Source organism: Ornithorhynchus anatinus, chromosome 8 (genome assembly GCF_004115215.2).
Source record: "Ornithorhynchus anatinus isolate Pmale09 chromosome 8, mOrnAna1.pri.v4, whole genome shotgun sequence".
NCBI classification, from domain to species: Eukaryota; Metazoa; Chordata; class Mammalia; order Monotremata; family Ornithorhynchidae; genus Ornithorhynchus; species Ornithorhynchus anatinus.
This window is the reverse complement of record NC_041735.1, coordinates 49,333,422-49,356,376: the sequence shown is the minus strand read 5'-3', so window position 1 is coordinate 49,356,376 and position 22,955 is coordinate 49,333,422. Positions and strand designations below refer to the sequence as shown.

The 22,955-nt window shown below is 41.5% G+C and overlaps 1 protein-coding gene across 4 annotated transcripts in view; it reads right to left on the bottom strand.

Moving 5' to 3' along the window:
- The window catches only part of RBMS3 (RNA binding motif single stranded interacting protein 3), a 1,099,136-nt gene that overhangs the window by 126,134 nt on the left and 950,047 nt on the right, over positions 1-22,955 (bottom strand). For all 4 annotated transcript variants that reach the window (XM_029070947.1, XM_007671050.4, XM_007671051.4 and 1 more), the window contains one exon: positions 1,114-1,220. In XM_029070947.1, the coding sequence (XP_028926780.1) occupies positions 1,114-1,220 (107 nt within the window). The remainder of the gene's footprint in view (positions 1-1,113; positions 1,221-22,955) is intronic.

Below are 22,955 nucleotides of genomic sequence, written 5' to 3'. Positions count from 1 at the left end.
CAGGGAACGTGTCTACGCACTCTGTTGTATCTTTCTCTCTCAAGTGCTTAATACAGTGCTCTGCGCACGGTGATTAATAAATGTCACAGATGGACTGCATGATTGTTTGGAGTTCATTCATTCAATAGTATTTATTGAGCGCTTATTACGTGCAGAGCACTATACTAAGCGCTTGGAATGCACAATTCCAAGCAACAGATAGAGACAATCCCTGCCCAATGACGGCCTCACAGACTAATCGAGTTATTAACTCGAGTTGGAGTTATTGACTACAGAGAAGACTCCCCATAACTCCACGCCCCCCTCCACCCACAGGCTCCCCAGACTTTGCTCCCAAAGGCTCTTCTTCCCCGGATGAAGCTCATTCATCTATCGGTTCTGGAAAACTCCAGTTTGGAAGGAGCCATGGGACCCTGTCTCAAAGTATTCTGTGATGGCTTTGCTTGGGCTGAGCAGGCAGTTCACTATCGTCTAGCTTTCAGCGACAGGATCATTCAAACTTGGAGCAGCTATTTATAATACATAGATCCCTGCAAGGACATCATCGATGGCATTGATTGATCACTCACTGTTTGCATATACATACATCTAAATGTGACTGGATATCCATAGATTAAGAAAACACGCAACTCCTCCGAGGATCAGTAATAAAGCATAGGAGAGCTAAGCGTCCCAGTCAGTCCCCTTATTAAAGAGGAGTCAAGTTTCTTTTCTAAACAATCCACTCCAGAAGGTGAAAAAAGGAGAGTTCATTGTTTGCATTAGCTGAAGACACTTCTTCACATAATCATAAATTCATTCCACAAATGTGACGTGGATATGAAACAATCCACTGTTGATAGGCTTTTAGTCAATGCCCACTGAGTTTGAGGTTAGTTACAGACAGAGACCTCACTGTGTGGCAGGACTGAAGCCAATTTACGAGAGCCCGTAATTCTCCTCTATGTAATTCTATCCTGGATCCGTGAACCGTCGGCGCGCTAGTTCACCCTCTTTGAAGCCATTTGGCTTTCCACGGGATCTGATGGTATCGAGGCCCCCGAAGTCAGCCTGTCTGGCCTTGCAGGTGGCTCCTGCCAAATGCCCGAACAAAGATTTCCAATTGCCACTCACCTCTCCTTCCCTTGGCCACGGCCTTCCATTCTGTGTATATTTGCTTTGATTCTGTCGCTTCTTTTGCCCTCCATCAGCGAATTTGCACAGCAAAGGCTCAGTGGGGGCTGTGAAGACAAGAAACCAAGTCTACATTAGCAAGCCCCCTAAAAACAAGAGATCATGCCCGTAACAGTACTCTTTTGTAGATCTGATCTTTTGAAGTAATATCTTCCCTCTGTAGATAAATTTTGTTCATTTTTGCCTTGGCTCTGGTGGCAGCTACTCTTACTAACTGAGCTTCAAAAAGGCACTGGCAGACCATAAAAGAACATAACAAATATTGTTGAAAAAATAATAGGGCCAAGGAGAATGCTAAATTGCTGTAGTAGCAAAGGAAAGAGCCAGGCTCCCCTTCAAGTTATGTCAGACACATAGTCGAGACCAGCATTTGTGTGTGGGTAAATATTTTTTTCAGAGCAGCTATGTTTTTATTGTAGAAACTCAGTAGGGTTCTGTTTGGGGAATAGATGTCTTCAGTGCTTCTCACTACAAGGAAGCTTTTGCCAAGCCTAGGCAACTTGGCTTGGTTTTCCTCATAATTCCCTGCGATTTCAGAGAAGGCTAGAGTGGACCTCCCCTTCTTCCATTTCCCCTTGATATCTATGTTCTGCAGAGAATAGACCTGACAGTGGGTGTTCTGAAGACATGACACGCTAGCGGCGTTAGCCACTTGTTTGGATGAAACAACCAAGGAACGGGCCCTCCCAAGTCTTCAGGGCCTGGCCAGAAAACCAGTGGGCCAGGTCCGGTGATCACGGAGAAGAGCAGTGAATCGGCAGGCACATAGTGGGTACTCAAAAAAAAAAACCATCCTGCTGAGTGTGGCTGAGGTAAACAGAAAGCTGTGGCAAGCTGTTCATGTTATATAACACTACATGAACATCAATTTCCATATCTCTGTTCAGCCTGAATTTCATTAACCTCATTTAACTCCTGCCTTTAGTTCTAAGGTGCTAATTTACTTACTTTGAAATGCTAGTCCAGTATCAACAAGTATCCTTTACGGTACTCTACTGTAGTACTCTTAAGGAGGAAGTCCAATCTCTAACTATCACCCTTCATTTCTTTCCTTTTGGGCATTTCACCCTAGAGTCTATTATTCGGCATTACATTCCGCTGCTGTCTGATCACATCTCCAACTTGTTGAGGTCATTTAACTAGTTGCTAGTCATCCGTACCAATTATAACAATAATTACTATTATGGTTATCATCATTACGAGTGTATTTGTTAAGTAGTTACTATAGGTCACACATTGCTCTTTGCAATGGGGAGGAGACAGGTGAATCAGGTCAGACACAGTCCCACATGGTGGCTCCCAATCATTCCATCATATTTTTGAGTGCTTACTGTGTGTGGAACACTGTACTAAGCCCTTGGCAGAGTAAATATAAAAATATAACAGACGCATTCCCTGCCCACAACGGGTTTATAGTCTAGAGGGCAGGACACGATTAAGCGGGAGGGAGAACAGGCACTGTAGAGTCTTCCTCTCGTAACAAGTATTCCACTGAGGATGGAAAGAAAAACAGATGAAGTGGCATTCTGGACTGAACAGTTTTCTATCTATGACAGTTTTCTTCTATGTGTGACAGTTTTTTTCTATGCTTTCTCTTGGAAGCTCGTTTGGTAGTTTATATGTCAGCCTCTCGTTATCACAAATTCTATTCAATTTTCCTGTTGAAATCAAACCCTCGGATAGCAGTTATCTATTTTCCAAGTGTGGGGGAAAAGGGGTTGTGGCAGAGATCAGGATAATGCTTACTACGGTGCTCTGCACACAAAAGGTGCTCAATTAATACTATTAATCGATTGAGCGAGTGGAAGGTCTTTTTTGCTTTGTTTAGTTTTGTGGCAGCACTAGAAGCTTTCTGGCTGAAGGGAAGCACATTTTATGGGTAAAAGGTCCCAAATAAAGAAATAGTATTGTTTAGCGTGGCCAACACTGAATTCATTACCGTGCCTTTAATGCAGACTGTCTATTGTCAATTTATTTGCGCAGACTCTTTCGGCAGATAGTTCTTACAATACAAAAAAAAAATGAAAAAGAGCACTCCATGGAAGTGAGACACTCTTCTAATCCTCAGATTACAACGCACTTGGAGACATTATGGTCTATCATGCAAATGGGGAGTATTTAAAATATAATTATAACAATGCTCAGCAATAAAACTGCAGAGTAATTATGAAGGAATAATTACAGTGTGTGCGTGCACAGTGGCTAATTTCTCAACCTCCACATTCTAGCTATTTTAATCAAGGAGTATCAGAAGGTATTGTTTGACACAGTGGCTTAATGGGATATATAATTGGCCTCTAAATAAGAACACATTTGTCAGTTAAATAAGTAGAAAGTGATGTCAATCTATTTGTGTATTTGATAAAGCATTATTGAGTGTCAGTCTGACAATCATCTTTATATATTAATACCTTCATTTTAAAAATGAAGTGTCTTCTAACCAGGGTTCGTCGCATAAAACCTCCTCTTACGGAGTTTCTAACAACAGGCTTTCTGAATCATTCTTTTCCTTGGAAGCTTCCTGCATTTATCAGTGGCAGCAGGGTTGATGGTTTCACTGTTTTCTTTTACAGAAAATTGGTAACACTCGTAATCCCGCTGTTTCTCTTGCTTGGACAATCTATCTAGAGGGTCTTTTTCTCCATTAAAATACAAATCGAATTAAAAAACAAAAAGACGCTAATGGTCACTAGGGCACATTCCCTGGTCTGAATGTACTTGATCCTTAGCAAAACCAGGAAGAGAGTAGGAATTTCAAAGACTTAACTAGGCCCAAAGTCAAGATGTGCTGAATTTCACTTTTGGGGAATGGAAAAGCTCAGTGGAAAAGCCGTGGCTGCCTGGTCTCGGAAGGACATTTTATCCAAATGAAATTTCAATGAAACATGGAAGATATGGGTCTGCAGAGGTCTTTAATAATTCAGGCCTGGGCTTGCTCCCCACTGCCTGGAAAAATCATCATCCACAAAGAGCCAAATCCTAACCCCAGTGAACTGTGGGCTTCCTCCAGCTGCATTGGAAGCCACACACACAACTCCCAGAACCTCTTTCCCAGAAGGTTGAAAGAATGGAGAAAGGGAATGGTTTTTCAGAGGCAAAAAGATTCCCCCCTGATCTTCTGATTTATTATTCTCTACAGTAGTGGTGGTGCTTCAATTCAGTGATGGCCTGTTTCCTTGAACTTGAATGGAAAAGCACATAATACTTTTCAAATGAGCCAAGAAGGGGCTACTAGGTAGTGAAACAATTTACTCCGGCCAAAATCCTCCGAGGGAAAAGAATAAGAAGGAGGGCTAAAAAAGGTTCATTCATACGATACAATGGAGACCCGGCAGCTTGAGGGTACTGCGACTTACTGTGATGAAAATACGATTTCATACGGTTGAATATTTCATTGACCCATATTTCATATCTCCCTCGGGTGGCGCTTTCTCCTACTCATAAGCCAGAAAATCTTCTTTTACCTCAGGAACGTTTCACGAGTTTTCAAGAGTATTAGCCCTAATCACAGTAATCAAATATTACTCCTATACATTATCACATTTCTGGGTTTCCAAAAGACTTGGTCTGCACAGAATTTAAGGGGGGAGGGAGCCTCCCCAGGAAATGATTAATGTTCACAACATTAATATGTTAGAGTATTGGCAATGTTTTTAAAGTGAAGATCTGATTTCAGAGGGGGCAGGGATAATGTCAGATCATGATGAGGTCTCACACATAACGTGGTTCCTAGCTCACCGCTACTTTGTATCTTTAGATCTATCAACTAGGAGTGTCACACTTCCCTGCTGCATCCAAACCTACTTCTCTAGTCCCGACCTTTCCTTTTCTCTACAATCTTGCAAATCCTCTTGTCTCCAGACGATCTCCACACACTTGATCTAGATAGTGCAAGCTCAACATGGCTCTACCTAAACTCATCTTCTCTCCCAGATCCTTGACTCTTCCTAATTTTCCATCACTGTAATTGAACTGATACTCTACCCTGGCTCTTACTACAATGTTTGGCACATAGTAAGTGCTGAATAAATACTACTACTATTATCAATAATAAATTGAAACATTAATAAAACAGACATCCTTCCTCTCTCTGAAACCCGCATCCTTGGATTTATTTTTGACTCTTCTTAATAATAATAATAATGATAATAATAAAATAATGTTGGTATTTGTTAAGCGCTTACTATGTGCAGAGCACTGTTCTAAGAGCTGGGGTAGATACAGGGTAATCAGGTTGTCCCACATGAGGCTCATAGTCTTAATCCCCATTTTACAGAGGAGGTAGCTGAGGTACAGAGAAGTGAAGAGACTTGCCCACAGTCACTCAGCTGACAAGTGGCAGATCTGGGATTTGAACCCATGACCTCTGACTCCCAAGTCCGTGCTCTTTCCACTGAGTCACGCTGAGGGAACTGAGGCACAGAGAATTTAAGTGACTTGCCTACCGTCACACAGCTTGCCAAGTGGCAGAGCCAGGATTCGAACCTATGACCTCTGACTCCCAAGCCCGTGCTCTTTCCATTGAGCAACACTGCTAAGCCACACTGCTTCCCCCATCTTTTTTTTATGGTATTTGTTAGGCACTTACTATGTGCCACCTACTAAGGTCTGGGGGTAGATACAACCTAACGTGATGGGGCTCAGTCCCCATCCCCAATGGGGTTCACAGTATCGATCCCCCATTTTACAGATGAGCTAACTATGGCACAGAGAAGTTCAGTGACTCACCCAAGGTCACACAAATGTTTGTAAAATGGGGATACTACATTTTTTCCCCTTTCCCTTTAGATGGCGAGTCCCATATGAGACAAGGGCTCGGTCCACCTTAATTATCTTGCATCTGCCCCAGTGCTTGGCATGAAGCACTTAAATATAATAATAATATTAATGTGGAGAGTCCTCCTGAATAGTCAAACAACATTACATAAGGCAACAATATTAAATTCTAGAGCTGATGGGGCTTTATTGTGGGCATGGAAGATTTCTATCAAATCTATTAAACTGTACTCCTTTAAGCAGTTAGTACAGTCCTCTGCACACAGTAAACACCCAATAAATGTGATTGACTGATTGATTTATGTGACCAGTTGGTCCAGTTGGTTGGAGAGGTGGCTGTTCAATCTTTTCCTAAATATTTCTGGGGACAGAGACTTCTCTGCCTCTCTATAGACTATTAGCTCATCTGAGGTCAGGGGGAGTCTCCAGGATTTGCGGCGGGGTTTGACACATGCTGGCAGTGCAATACATTTCCATCAATGACAGTAATACAGTATTGAATGGGCAAAGAACTATTCAAGACTTTGGGCCTCGGCTACAATGACACTTTTTTTATACTGGCCTCTTGATTGTTTCCTGGGCAGGGACTGTCTCTCTTTATTGCTGAATTGTACTTTCCAAGCGCTTAGTACAGTGCTCTGCACACAGTAAGTGCTCAATAAATACGACTGAGTGAATGAATGAATTTCACTCTTTTGAGAACAGAAATTGAGATGCAGAATTGTTTTTTCAATAATAAAGGAGCCAACTGAACTCTTAAATGATGCCACCGCAAGTAATGCAAAGAGGAATGGGCATCAAATTCAACTGAAAATGCCCTTTCTTCTTCCACACAATTGTCTTTAAAAAAAGGTATTTGTTAGTGCTTACTATGTGCCAGGCATTGTACTAAGCACTGGGGTAGATACAAGATAATCAGTTTGGATCCACTTCTCTGAGGCCCAGAGAAGTTAAGAACTTGCCCAAGGTCACACGGCAGACAAGCGGCAATGCCGGCATTAGAACTCAGGTCCTCTGACTCCCGGGCCCAAACTTGCCATTAGGCCAAACTTTTTACCATTTTCTTCAAGAAGTGAATCCAAACGATAGTTAGATTTTTGAGCTATAATGCTTTTTACGTTTTTCTTCAAGGAGTGAATCCAAAAGACAGTTGGATTTTTGAGCTATAATAAACAAAATAAATAATCGCATTTTCAGTCTTAGATGCTTCTGAGCTACTTTTTAATAATGGTGGTATTTGTTAAGATCTTACTATGTGCAAAGCACTGTTCTAAGCGCTAGGGGGATAGAAGCTGATCAGGATGTCCCACGTGGGGCTCACAGTCTTTATCCCCATTTTCCAGATGAGGTCACTGAGGCACAGAGAAGTGAAGTGACTTGCCCAAAGTCACACAGCTGGCAAGCGGAGGAGCCGGAATTAGAACCCAGGACCTCTGACATCCAAGCCCGGGCTCTTTCCACGGAGCCACGCTGCTTCTCTAATGGTGTGCAGCCTCCATGTACTCAATCAATCCCACATGAGCTTACAGCTTATTAGTCTTGGTCAAACATAATAATGTTAACTGTGGTGTCTGTTATGTGCTTACTACGTGCTGAACACTAAGCACTGGAATAGGTAAAATCATAAGCATATCAGACACAGTAGGAGGAACCCACAGTATGAGAGAGAATGAAAGTATTTAATTGCCATTTTGCAGAAAAGGTAACTGAGGCACAGAGAGGTTAGATGACTTGCCCAAGGTCACATAAAATAATGTTGATATTTGTTAAGCGCTTACTATGTGCACAGCACAGTTCTAAGTGTTGAGGTAGATGCAGGGTAATCAGGTTGTCCCACGTGAGGCTCACAGTCTTCATCCCCATTTTTACAGATGAGGGAACTGAGGCCCAGAGAAGTGAAGTGACTTGCCCACAGTCACATGGCTGACAAGCGGCAGAGCCTGGATTCGAACCCATGACCTCTGACTCCCAAGCCCGAGCTCTTTCCACTGAGCCACGCTGCTTCTCTAAAAGGCAAGTGGCAGAGCCCTGAACAGAACCCAGATCCTCTGACTCCCAGACCTGTGCTCTTTACACTAGGCCAGACCACTTTCTTCTAGAAAGCGGTTGTGATTCATAGAGCAGCCCCATCGGGGTTGACTTTTAGACTTCAGAAAGGAAAGGTTGCAAAGTAAAGCCCGAGTTAGAGTCCTTTTAAACCTCAGTGGAAAGAGCCTGGGCTTTGGAGTCAGAGGTCATGGGTTCGAATCCCGGCTCTGCCACTTGTCAGCTGTCTGACTGTGGGCAAGTCACTTAACTTCTCGGTGCCTCAGTTACCTCATCTGTAAAATGGGGATTAAGACTGTGAGCTCCACGTGGGACAACCTAATTCCCTTGTGTCTACCCCAACACTTAGAACAGTGCTCTGCACAAAGTAAGCGCTTAACAAATAACATTATTATTATCATTAAACCGGTTTAAGACTAAATTAGACCAACCCGTTAATCAATAGGAGATCTTTTATGTCATCTGTATACATTCCCATCATGTAGCATCGATTCCCTCGGACAAACCCATTCCTAACATTATTTTTACTGGTGGCAGGAACCAGACTGCCTCTCTCCTAAGTACACAGTGTGTCCAAGGGTGGAGGGGAAACTACCCCCAACTAAATGTCCTAGAAACAATAAGACCAACATCATTCAAATTAACATCACTTTCTTATTTTCACTACTGATTCTGGAATTCAGGAAGGGGTTAATGATTGTGATGAGTTTCTATAGTCTATCTTCTTGGAAATAATTGTTTAATATGGGAAACAACTTTATATAACAGAAGAGTACCCCAAAGCAACAATTAAAAAAAGAACAGCTGTTTTGCTGGAAACAAGACAGACCAAATTACTTTTTGATAAACCATATTATGGCCTAAGTAATTATCTTGAGTTCACCTCTCTGTCTTAAGAAGTGGAAAACTGTGCTTTTATCTTTTTTTTCCTATAGTAATTATTTTCAAAGAGAAAAAAATGAATTCGACTAGGAAGCCAAGTCTCAAAAGGGAAATAACATCCGGCAGAGAGTTAATGTTTCAAATAGATGGAGCACAAATTATTCACTCACGGTAAAATTGGGTTCATTTTAGGGAAATAACGAAATAACCATCATCCTAGCCGAATGAAGAATCAGCTTTGGCCTTAAGAAAACTAAAAGTAGCGGCCCTTCTGAGCGGACACTATTTGGCTTACTAACTTGTTAGGCTTGTGGTTCTGTGAATTCTCATCGATTGAAACCCCCAGTAAGGATAACGCCACTGAAAACGGGCGATTGAAGGATTTCCTCTTAGGGCTACCTCTAGACTGAGGAGGGAACACATCTGCTAACTCTGCTACATTGTATTCTGCCAAGTGCTTAGTACAGGGCTCTGCACACACTAAGTGTTCATTAAACACGATCGAATGATTATACGTGGCCCTTCCCTGGGCCGAGGAACCGAATATAAGCAGAAAACCTCTCGAGACCCTCGCCCATCTTATGGACCTACAAAACAAAACTCCTTTTACAAGGATAATAGCCTAAACTCAAAGAGGAAAAAAAAAAAGATGCTGGTAAAGTGTACGTCAATACGAATCCCCTGTGTGGCTCAAACAAAAGTCTGAACTCATGCTTTAAACTTTAAGAAGGAAGTCTGAGGGAGCAGGGCATCACAAAGAAAAAAACCCAGAATCCACAACAGGTCTACTTACACGTCTTTACTTAAGCCAAGAACACTGAGCTCAAACTTAGGTTGGAAAACTATTTTTCCTACCCAATGTTTTAAACCATAAATTATCTGGGATGAAAGGAAATGAACCTTATATCATATTTAAGGCATTGTTTAATAAAATGAGTTATTAGAAGAGATGCTTCAGTTTCAGATTCCAGATTCAGGATCTGAAGATTTTCCAGGGCTAAATAATGTCTGAAAAGATCCAATTCTTATTCATAGAACAGGAGCCGTAGAGATTATGAACCCACGCATCCATCAATCAGTGGTGTTTACTGAGTGCTCACTTCATGCAGAACACTGTACTAAGCTCTTGGGGGAGTACAAATCAATGGAGTGGATAAATTCGATCCCTACCCACAAGGAGTCTACAGCTTTGTATAATTTATATTTAAGAAATGGACTAGCTTGTGTTAAGTGTTTGGAGGAATGCAAAAATCAAGTTAAACGTTAATCAAGCTTCGTTGCGTGATTTCAGTGGTTTCAAATGCACACTAGCCTGGAAATCTCAACACTTGTACATTTAGGCTGTATTTCCAGAAGCCACAGGATCAGGGATCCACCCCCCGTCTTCAGTCACAACTAGGCTTAAACCAATCATTCAGTTGTTCATTCAATCATAATTATTGAGTGCTTACTATGTGCAGAGGAGCAGGTGGGTAATATCCTAATTTTCCAGGGGTAAAGTTCCTCCATCCTCAATTCCTCAATATGGAAGTTTAACAATACTGCAAACTTTTGTTTTTGTTTTTCTTACATCTAGTTGAGAAAAAAATCTAATTAAAGGAAACTAGGCTTATTTCTAGTCCTCTGAATTTACTGCAGTTCTGCTGCAATCTTTTTTTAAGAAATGTGCAATTATAATCTAGAAAGAAAATCCACAGAAACAAATACTGATTCCCTACCTCCAGTTTGAAGACATAAAATAGCTTTCGGTCAATCAATCGATGGTATTCAATGGTGTGTGGTATTGTTTTTATGGTCTAGGGCCAAGCCTGCTTGCTTGACATGCATATTCTTGCTTTGAAATCCATCAAATTATTTCTAGCTGTACCTTGGTGGAACCATAGGACAGATTTCATTCCCAATTTATGAATACAGCATCTCCAGACTAAAACAGAAATGAGCCGCGTAAAAATGATGAATTATGGAGGTGTTGAGAGTTCAAAAGATCCTTTTTCATCTCCTCAACTCTTTACAGCTTTCCCTAAGGTGTACTTTAAGCAGTTACCATTTTGGGGGTGGTAAAAGCTACAGGAGCTGCCTATGAGGCACTGCACCTTTTTATTTATTCCCCTCTTGCATTTGCTTTATCCCTCGAAGTTTTCTTGGTAGGACAAACATATTCCGAGCCACCTGTAACCCGTGTTATTTCTTGGGACTGCAATACATCCCAGAATAGGCTAGAGAGTGAACTCTAAAGTTGCAAGGAGCAGAGATTTCAATGGGTTTTTCCAGGGGAAGATGAATCTATTCCAAAATCACGTACGAAGTGGATGAGAGCACAGCAGCATCTAACCGAGATATTTTGTTCCACGCTCACAGACAGTATCGCTCAGCTTCTCGATCCCTGTTGTTGATGGCTATAAGCTCTCAGAAACACTGGCCTGCACTGACATAGCTCAGTTTAGCACAGTTACTATCCTTCAGAGGAGGAGCAAGAAATTCTGGGAAGGCTCTTACTGGCTATTTGCCTTTCCTCTCGAACCAAAGGCAAGAGTCCAAATTGGAAAATTAGAGAGAAAGAAACATTAAGGACGTCAGCTGGTACAACCCTAACCTTTAGGGATAGTAAGGATAACTCTCACACTGTTCCTTCAAGAATCTTTTGTTGTCCACTGTTGAAGACCGATTACTGAGATGAATATACTATTGGTCTGATCCAGAAAGACCCTGCTTTGGATTGTATGTTAATTTCAGCTAGAACTCTAATAATAATAATAATAATAATAATAATAATGTTGGTATTCGTTAAGTGCTTACTATGTGCAGAGCACTGTTCTAAGCACTGGGGTAGATACAGGGTAATCAGGTTGTCCCACATGAGGCTCACAGTTAATCCCCATTTTGCAGATGAGGTAACTGAGGCACAAAGAAGTGAAGTGACTTGCCCACAGTCACACAGCTGACAATTGGCAGAGCCGGTATTCGAACCCATGACCTCTGACTCCCAAGCCCGGACTCTTTCCACTGAGCCACGATGCTTCTCACAATGTACATGGTCAGCCTCTGGGGGACCAGATGAGAGAATGTGGATTATTCAGGGGAACCCATCACCGACATTGGAAAAACGAAGAAAGGATATGAGTTTTTGACTATGGGTTCCTCTTGGGGCCTAGAGTATAGTTTTTCTATTATTGAAGAGGCAGTGTTGGAGCTCAGCAATGACAGGGCTGGTGCAAATCCTTCAGTGGCAAATACATATATTCCCCCAAAACAAAGCTCAAACCGCACCTTAAAACCCCTAAAATACAGATTTCTATGAGAATCTTCAAAAATAATGGGGTGGGGATCCATTCTTATCTATATCCACGAGCAGCTCTGCCTTTGGAGAGAATTGCAACTGGCATCTGACATGTTAAAATCTAAATGGGTGAGTTCAGGCCAGTTTTTTGAGTTTTCTGATGTGAAAATTTCCCATTAAACTGAGGTGCAAATTATTGATGCAGTGTATCTGAAGTTGAACAATATAATATAGGTGCTGTAATTATTGAATTTTTCCTCCCTTTCACTTGCTTTCTCACTTTCTCTGTTCACTGGTTGAGCCACATTCATTAGTTTCTGGTGGAATTTGATCAATATGATCAAAAAAAAAAGCTATTGTTCAAGAAACATCTCATCTGCCCCTTTTTGAAAGGTCTTTATTACAATTTTCCCTAGTTTTGAACAGCCCCTCTCACAAAATCAACCAAAGTTTGGAACATGGTGTGATCATGGAACAGGGCTTACCATGGGTAAATATCTTTAGACCTAAGGCGAATAGGGAAGAAAAAAAGGACTCACCGATAAACTATAAATCTATGAGGCAGCCACACTAAACATTATGTTATTTTGTGGATGAAAAGGAGATTGAAGGATGATCAGGAAAGGACTCCTGGTTAGAAATCTCATAGTAAATAGAATCCCTTTCCCAGAAGCAATATGACCTATTGGCAAGAGCATGAGCTTGGGAGTCAGGGGAACTGGGTTCTTATCCCAGCTCCGCCACACATCTGCTGTGTAACCCTGGACATGTCGCTTAACTTTTTTGTGCCTCACTTACCTCATCTGTAAAATGGGGATTAAGAGTGTGAGCTTAATCCACATGTTCCACTGATTACCTTGTATCTACCCCAGGGTTTAGAACAGTGCTTGGCACATAGTAAGCACTTAACAAATAGCATAATTTCTTTTATTTATTCATTGTGCAGACGGGTCAAGGGTCATCTGGTCTAATCCCACGGTGTCAGACAACATGAGACTGAGACGCAAACCATTCCTGAAAGCCATGAAACCTTTTTTGAAAACCTCCTAAATAGAGAATTCACAGGCTCTCGATCTTCCTTAACCTCACAGTTGGAAAATTATTCCTACTTCCTGACGTAAAATGATCGTACTATAACCTTATTTCATTTCTTCTTTTCCCTCCTCTGTGGGAATGGGATAGTTGCTCCCTGTAGCATATATGTGCACTTGTTTGCACCCTTTATTCACCCCTCCCTCAGTCCAACAGCACTTATGTGCATATTCCTAATTTATTTAGCTTAATGTCTGTCTCCCCCTCTAGATTGTAAAGTTGTTGTGAGCAGGGAACGTGTCCACTAGCTCTATTATCCTGTACTCTCCCGAGGACTTAGTACGGAGCTCTGTACACAGTAAACGCTCACTAAATATGTATGATTGATCGATTCACTTCTTCAATTTCTCTCCATATGTATAGGCTGAAATTAAGTATTTTCTCAGTAAAAAAGAGTCACGGATGGTGACTGCCACACAAGTCTCAAGGATGGGGACCTCAATCCAAAAGAGGTGCCATGGCCACCGGTCTTTGGGGCCCAGATGTGATCGGAGTCTAGCAAGGCAGCTGCTGTATTCTCTTCGGAGGGTAGGTCTGAGGTTGCTGATATCTCCATGATACAGTACTCTGCACACAGCAAGCGCTCAATAAATACCATTGATCGGCCGATGGGCCTGCTTTAAGAGTCTTGGTGATAATCAGATGGAAACCCAGACTTTTCCTTCTATTTCTAATGAGGATGGCGTGAAGGGGATTACATTTTAAATATGTCACGTACCTCACAACTGGTTTTAACCCACTGGTTCAAAACTGAATATAGAAAATTATAGATCTCGGTCCAGGATAATTTAAAAATCTTGCCCATAATGATAAGCTTTTTCCTGCCATGGCAAAGATTTTACATCCTACAGTGAGAACTACTGACCTAATGACACTGTGCTCGCTCTCGCTCTCTCAAGGATGGAGGAAATTGGGAGCTATGAGGGTGACTGTTTCTTCTTCGGAGACTAATTTTCCCATTTAAAGCTTGCACGCATATACATGTACAAATGAAGATGTCTTTATGTATACCTATGCACACATCATTTATAACATTAGTTTGTGGAGGCATCCTTATCATTAGAGCCAAATGGCTTAGGTTCAGTTCACATTACTTTTGCTGGGAATAAACTCTCTGGTTTATAAGACAAAATTCACCAATTTAATTTGCCACTGTAACCCGCTTCATCTCTTTTTGCTCAGAAACCTGGCTCATAAGGCTCAGGCATTTCACATTTCTCACCCCAAATTACCAGTGTTTTTGCTCTCATCATCGATGGTATTTATTTTGCTGTTACAATGCGGTCCTGTGGTTGTACAGCCCCTTCTTCCCCCTTCCATCTTGACTTCTGCTGCAGCTTTGTATGCAGATGGCAGAACCAGATGAAGCATCTGAATATTTTTACACTGGAGTCTAATTCCTGATTTCACCAAGAGTCTGGTTTTAAGACATAGAGACTATTTAAACTGCTCAAGATGAAGCCGTATTATCTAAATCACTTGCCAGTTAATCCAATTTGCTGTTGAATTGGAAAAATGTGAATTGAATTTAACCCCATATGAAAGAAAGTTCTCTTTCTAAGATAGTATTGATTTAATTAGATCCTACAAGTTTCTAATTTTTTTTTAACTTTTAGCACTGAGTTTTCTTGAAGGGTATTAACAAAAGCTCAAAATAAAAGTTTGAAGTTAACTTTCAGGCTTTATGGTGGCCTTCCATGCAGCAAAAAAACTTAAAAAGAGAGAATTTTGGTAAACTGCATTATTGAACCTCAGTCTAGCAAAGCAATAAACTAAACGAAGATAGAAGACTGAACAAATTCCATGTATGATGCTACACTGATGGAAAGACTGAAACCTTCCGGTATGAAAGAGTTCATAAATGTTATCAAATGGCACGATAGGCTAAAATGAAACATGCATTTCATATTTCTACAGGTACATGGATAAGAAAATGCATCACCGTAATCACTCAATCTGCGTTACTAATTGAGTATTCAAATGCACTATTCCTTGATGAAATTAGAAATTTGAAAAGTAGCTTGGCCTAGTGGAATGAACACGGGCCTGGGAGTCAGAGGACCTGAATTTTAACCTGGTATTTGTCTACTGTATGACCTTGGACAAGCCAGTTAACTTCGCTTGTGTCTCAGTTTCCTCATCTGTGAAATGTGGATTAAATCCTACTCACTCCCACTTAGACTGTGAGCACAATGTGGGACAGGGAACTGTGTCCAACATGATTATCTTGATGACTGTGGTATTGGTTGAGCGCTTACTATGTGGCAGGCACTGTACTAGGCGCTGGGTGGATACCAGCAAATCGGGTTGGACCGAGGGCTGGTACCACGTGGGGCTCACGATCTCCATCCTCATTTTCCAGAAGAGGGAACTGCAGCACAGTGAAGTGACTTGCTTAAGGTCACACAACAGACAAGTGGCAGAGCCGGGATTAGAACCCATGACCAGGCCCGTGCTCTATCCACTAGGCCATGCTGCTTCCTTAAATCTATCTGAAAGCTTAGTACAACGCCTGGCAAATAGTAAGCATTTAAGAAGTACATTTGCTATTAACCTAGAGACTTGTTAAATTTCACTCAACAAAACTTGTGAGAAATTTGCTTTGCACACAGTAAGCGCTCAATAAATATGACTGAATAAATACGGTTGAATGAAAGGGACTCCTACCCCATGTGTGGGGCTTATTTTACCCCCCCAAAATACTGAGTTTTAATCCTCAACAATCATACAATCACGATCAAGGACCGTTTTTCATAGATGGCTATTGACAAGTTACGAATGACCTCCTAAAATAACGGAAAATAAGGAAGCCCGGTTGATAATGGTAGTTGATACTGACTGTAGACTCTGAGCTCGCATTGGGGGAGGGAATGGGTCGATGTGTTGCTATATGGAACTCTTCTAAGCACTTAGAATAGTGCTCTGCATATAGAGAGCACTCGATAAATGTGTCAGTGAATGAACGACTCAACAGGATTACATAGTTTCATATTTCGGTGACACCAAAGCACCACAATCACCTAATTGATAGGCTGTTCAACTCTGTCCTCGCCCAACCACCCTGACAATCTGGCTAACCTCAGCTCAGAGCCTCAAGTCCAGTCAGACTGCCAGGCAACTGGAAGGGAAAGGGAGAATGAAATGTTGTCAGCATTATTATATGGTTCTGTCAATCAATCAATCAATCAATGGTATTCATTGAATACTTACTATGTGCATAGCACTGTACTAAGCACTTGGGAGCACACAACAGAGTTGGTAGGCATATTTCCTGCCCACGAGCAGCTAAATCATGTGGACTACTAGGTTAATCAGGTGGAATGTAGTTAGATTGCTATGCCACGCAAGATATATTCGTGAGGAATCTTGTGTTAGGGAAAAACTGCATTATAGTTACCACTGAATCACTAGAAATGAATAGGCTAAGGGGCTATATATGTCAAAGACACCACCGGTACTGACATTTTTTAGATGAATACCTCCACAGTTATTATATCTGGCATCACTGCACTGGGATAGATACATGCTAATCAGGTGGGACACAGTACATGTCCCATATGGAACTCATAGGTTTAATCTCCATTTAACAGATGAGGAAATTGAGGTGCAGAGAAATTAAGTGACCTGCTCCAGGTCTCACAGCAGACAAATGGAGAAGCTGGAATTAAAATCCAGGTCCTCTGACTTCCAAGCTCATGCTCTTTCCACCAGTCAACACTTTCTCAAATCAACTGCAGCCAAAGTAATACAATATCCCCAAGAAACTGATAATCTGGATTAAAATTATGATAACAGTTTACATAGCTGGTCTCCAATATATTTATTGGTGTTTTTCCAGTTATAGCTGGAGTTGCTATTTAAAGAAATAAATTTCTTTGAAACACGTTTTCAAGAACCCCAGGAACTAGCCAGGTGTCATGTCAATTCAATCCTTTTTTTGCGCCTGCATAAACTTTACTAGCTATATTCATGAACATTTATTTTTGACTAATTTTGCCCAGTTCCTACACTCAAGCATATGCATTTTGTTAACGCTGAGAAAAGTCGATGTAATCACATATCCACTTGTGGGAAAAAAACAACCACCTTGCAAAAGCCCATGTATTTGATCCAATCATATAAGCAACAGCAATGCTTTTCATTTAAGGGTGTAAGGAAAAACATCTGTGGCATAGCACACTGTTTCCATTACTGAAACTTTCTAAGTCAAAGGACATGACATCTCTGTTCAAACAAGTATCTAACTAGAATGAGAGTTCTTCATTTGGCTGGCATCTAACCCATTTCTTTTTGTGTTAAAATTCAATCATTCAGTCAGTGGCATTTATTAAATGCTTACTATGTGCCAGAGTGCTAATTAATGGCTTGGGAAAGTACAGCGGAGTTAGTAGACATGGCCCTTGTCCACCAGGAACTTACAGTTTAGCCGGGAGAAAGACAATAAAAAGAATCACAAGTAGGGGAAATGGTAGTTTAAGGATATGTACATAAGGGTTGGTGTGATTATCAAGGTCCTTATGAGGTTCACAGCCAAGTGTTTAGGTGATGCAAAGGGGAGGGTGAATGTGGGGAAATAGGGCTTAGTCAAAGAAGACCCGTTGGAGGGGATAGGATTTTAGCAGGGTTTTGAACATGGGGAGAAAATGGTAGACCACTGGATATGAAGGGGGAAGAAGTTCCAGGCCAGGGGGAGGAGGTAGACAAGGGGTTGGAAGTGAGACAGATGAGATCAAAGTGTTGAAAGCAGGTTGGTGTTAGAGGAGTAAAGTGAGCAGATTGGGTTGTACTAGGAGATCAGTGAGTAAGGAAGATGCGGGTGAGCAGATGAGTACCTTGAAGGGTAAGGATTTTCTGTTTGATGCAGAGGTGAATGGGGACGTACTGGAGCTTTTAGAGGAAAGGGAATGGGAAGATAACAACTCAACAGTGTTTTAGAAAAACGATTTGGGCAGCAGGGTGAGGTATGGACTAGGGAGAGGAGAGACAGGAAGCAGGGAGGTCAACGAGAAGGTTGAAGCAATAGCCAAAGGGATATAATAAGCGCTTGGATCAGTTTGGTAGCATTTTTGATGGAGAGGAAAGGGTAGATTCTAGAGATGTGAAAGTATAATTGACAGGATTTGGTGACAGAGTGACTATTTGGGTTGAATGTGAGAAACGAGTCAGGGATAACGCCAAGCCTTGTGAGATGGAGGGTGGTGATGCTGAACATACTAATAGGAAAGTCACGAGGAGGTCAGAGTTTTGGTGGGAATTAGAAAAGCTCTGTTTCGGCATTATCATTTTGATAATGATTTCATAAGGAGATGAGGGGATTGTCGACAGGCACGTAAGGGAGTGATGAAATAAAAAGACTAAGAAAACATAAAAACAAAAACAGGTCAGTAGGTTACTGTGGCTAGAGGAGCCAAATTTCAGCCTGAAGCAGTGTGACCTCATAGAAAAAAGCATAAGCATAAGGAGGACCTGGATTCCAATTCCACCCTGCCACTTATTATATTATGGTTCTTGTTAAGCATTTACTATGTGTTCTAAGTGCTGGGATAGATGCAAGTTAGTCTGGTTGTGTCCCACAAAGCGTTCACACTCTCAATCCCCATTTTACAGATGAGGTAACTGAGGCACAGAGAAGTAAAGTGACTTGCCCAAGGTCACCCAGCAGATATGCGGCAGAGCCGGGATTAGAACCCAGGTCCTCCTGACTCTCAGGCTCATGCTCTAGCCACTAAGCCATGCTGCTCCTCCACACTTGACTGCTATGTGTCCTTGGGCAACTCTCTTAACTTTTCTATGCTTCTTTTTCCTCATCTGGAAAATGGGGATTAAATACCTGCTCTCCATCCTCTACAGACTATGAGTCTCATTTAGGGCAGTGTTTGTGTCTGTTCTGATTATACTATATCTATTCCACCACTTAGCCCTTGACCCGAATTAAGCAGTTAACAAATAGCACTATTATTATTGACAACAACAACATAACAACCCAAGTAAATACTTTGATTTAATACAGATTCGTCAGGTTCCTTTCATGAAAATGTTGGGACACACAAAAAGTAGATTTGGTCTTGGACTCAGCGATATAATATTGTGCCTCAGAAGACCCACAAGAAACTCGAAATCCAAGCATTTATAAAGATGGAAGCTTGGGGAACGATTTTGATCCGACACAATCAAATGGATAAGTTAAAGCCTAGATTTTTACTGACTAAACCAGTAATCTGCAGGTAAGGGAAAACTATGGTGGAAAGAGGGGGAAGATGGAACCCTGAGATTTATCTCCTCTAGACTGCAAGCTCACTGTGGGCAAGGAATGTGTCATTTTATTGTTGTATTTTACTCTACCAAGCACTTAGTACAGTGCTCTGCACACAGTAAGTGCTCAATAAATACAACTGAACAAATGAATGAAAGAAAGGGTTGAGGGCAGAAGGAGAGAAGGGGATGAGCAGTGATAGCTGCCAGCAAAGTCAACTGCTTTCCCTCCATGACCAAAAAACTTCAGGAAAACTCGACTTGGTTGTTAGGGTCACAACATGGAATAGAGCAGGATAAACCCTTTGATGCTAGATAGCGACAGTCTATTATGAACTGGAGAAGGGATTAGAACAGCACGATCCTGAACCTCATTTAAGAATTACCGCTCTAAGGGGAGAGGTAATGCTACTAAAAAATTCACCTGAAAGAAACAATAAAAAACAACAACTTAAAAATCTAATCATCTGAACAATTCCCAGATCCAGAGAAACTGGAGGGGCTAAGCGTTTTCATGTTTTTGCAACCTTCCCAACAGTGTGAAGAGAGCTTGGCCCAGAGTACATGAAGGGTCATGGGTGCCTGAGTAACTGGCAAGAGAAGGAAGGAGAGGCCTAGTCATCAAGCCTGCTTTTATTACAGGCACTGTGGTACTATGAGCCCATTGTTGGGTGGGGATTGTCTCTATCTGTTGCCTGAATTGTACTTTCCAAGTGCTTAGTACAGTGCTCCACATACAGTAAGCACTCAATAAATACGATTGAGTGAATGAATGAACGATGACAGGTGGCCAGGCTGTGTGGTCCCTGATTTTGCCTACGATTTTGTAAGGCAAAAATGTTGCGAGAGAACAGGCAAAATTTTGTAAGACAAAAACGTCCAGTAAACTAGGAGAATAAAATGTTTGTGACACTTCTGTTTCTAAGAAAAAGTTTAATTTTAAACCACTAACTAGGAAAAACATTTCGTATGACACATGGTGATAAGGACATTTTTCTTGTTGGTATCTGTTTAAGCATTTATTATGTGCACTGTTCTAAGCGCTAGGCTAGATACAAGCTAATCGGGTTGAACGCAGTCCATGTCCCACTGGAGGCTACCAGAGTCTTAATCTCCATTTTACAGGTTACTGAGGCACAGGAAAGTGAAGTGACTTGCCCAAAGTCACACAGCAGACAGGCAGTGGAGCCAGGATTAGAACCAGGTCCTTCTGACTCCCAGGCCCGTAGTTTAACCACTAGGCCATGCTGCTTCTCAAATGGCTTTTTCTCAAGAAACGGCTGAAGGATATTTTATAGAGCTGGAATCATTTGAATTAATGATGCCTGGTAGGGTTTCTTTTCTTATGGGTCCTTGAGAAATTGCCGTAAGTTATTACAGAAACAGTAAGTTTTATTCTTGAGGACAGAGGAGACGGAAGAAATCAAAAATAAGTATATTTTTGTTGTGGGCAGGGAATGTGTCTGTTATAGTACCATATCGCACTCTCCCAAATGATTAGTACAGTGCTCTGCACAATGGTAAGTGCTTAATAAATATGATGGGTTGATTTTTACTTTGGTATTTGTTATGCACTTACTCGGTGTCTGGCACTGTCCTAAGCACTGGTGTAGATACACGTTTATTTGGTTCAACTCAGTCCTTGTGTACTCGGGGCTCACAGCCTAAATAGGAGGGATTTAATCTCCATTTTACAGTTGAGGAAACCAAGGCACGGAAAGAAAAGTTAAGAGACTTGCCAAAGGTCACTCGGCAAACAATTGGCAGAACCAGAAGTAGAATCCAGGTCTTCTGCTTCACAGGTCCATGCTCTTTCCACTAGGTCATAACGTTTCTCATTTGCCCATTGTTCAGAAAAGACAGAAAGAAGGGGTAGGCCTGAAAGTGATAGACTTAGTTTCAAACAAAACACATCTTCACCAACTTCCCCATAAGCAATTTGCATCCACCATCAAAGAACACAAGAGAGATAATCATTCAGCAGCTTAGAAGAGAGCACACTGTAGCAGGAGAGAAAGAAGAACACTCTGCGAGTGAAAAATAGACAGAATTCCACCTCCTTCCTCAAAACAAGGATAGGACTTTGCTGGGAAAGAAGTCTTTCTGACTTGCCCTAATTGAGGTAATCCTTCCTGTCCCTGCGTCATAGAATCAGGTTTATAAAGTACTGGCTCGATAGAAACAATGGGGAGGGATTCTCCTGCCTGCTTTTTCAGCATAACAGTTGTTAGAGGGCCCATGAGCTCTTTTTACCACTATTTTTTTTTACAGGTCAGGACCTCGACACAGTTAACTCACCCTCCGTGCTTTCCCAAGGCCACATGGAGAGTCAGTTGCAGACATGAGATTTGAAACTGTGGCCCCAAGTTGCCTTTAAGTTGCCAGATCCCGAAGAGGCTAAAGGACACACAGTTTAGCAATTCACAGCATTTGACCACGTGGTCTTAATAACCCAGCTTAAATATTTTCTCCTCCTCCTTGAATTCTGTAATGCAGCCAGGCTGGAAGGAGGGATGAGGAAAGACTGAAGGGGAAAGGGAAAATGAATGCAAAGGCAAGAAGAATACATCAAAAACAACCAGAAATAGAAAAATAAGTCAATCCAGAGAAGAATACTGAAGGGCAGTAAAACCTGTTTAAGATATTCCTGCTTATAGGGTTCTCCCATAACCAATGCGTAGGTTCAATCTATTCAACTAAAATCCATTTCTCTTTTGAAGCTTTTCCCATTAGGGAGATGTTTAGTCATTGGTTCCCTTAAAAGACATCTTAAGAGGGTTTTACTGGGAAGTCAAGAAGAGGGCCGTATAAAATTATAAAGGGAAGGTGGAGTAACTCTTCTCGAGAAGGAGAGAAACCTCAAGTAAAAGCAGATGCAACAGATGTCTGAAGCTGTTGCTGTTCCAGACAATGAAGACCTTCATTACCGCAAAACCTCTGCAGGGAGGATTTATAGCTGAAAGAACAAATGATTGGGCTTAATGTCATTGGCTGCTGAAAATTCTTCTGAGGAGAACAAAAACTCACAGAGATTTTAAAGCATTTACTGGTCAGTGTAGCATGGACCTCTCCTGGTCACCACAGGCAGATTAAACTATGGGTGGTTTCAAGGCTTCCATTTGAATGTATGAATCTCACTTTAGAGTACGCCACAGTTGACAATTATGCCAAATGGCAGTCTGACAGTACCAAGAAGAACCAAGTGTCCAAGAACAAATGCCACCGAGAAAACCATCTATGACTTCACAGTCAGCTTACGCTGCGGACATGACCGATTAAGATAATGTCATCATACACAAGGAAAAGAATACGCACCAATTTCAAAATGAAATACATTTTCTGAGTAACAACAGGAAAATTCTTCATATTTAAAAAATGCCCACCCATTTTGATACTACCTCTTCTGAAACTTCAGATTTTGAGGGAAGATTTTCTACTTGTGTAGAGCTCAGTTACA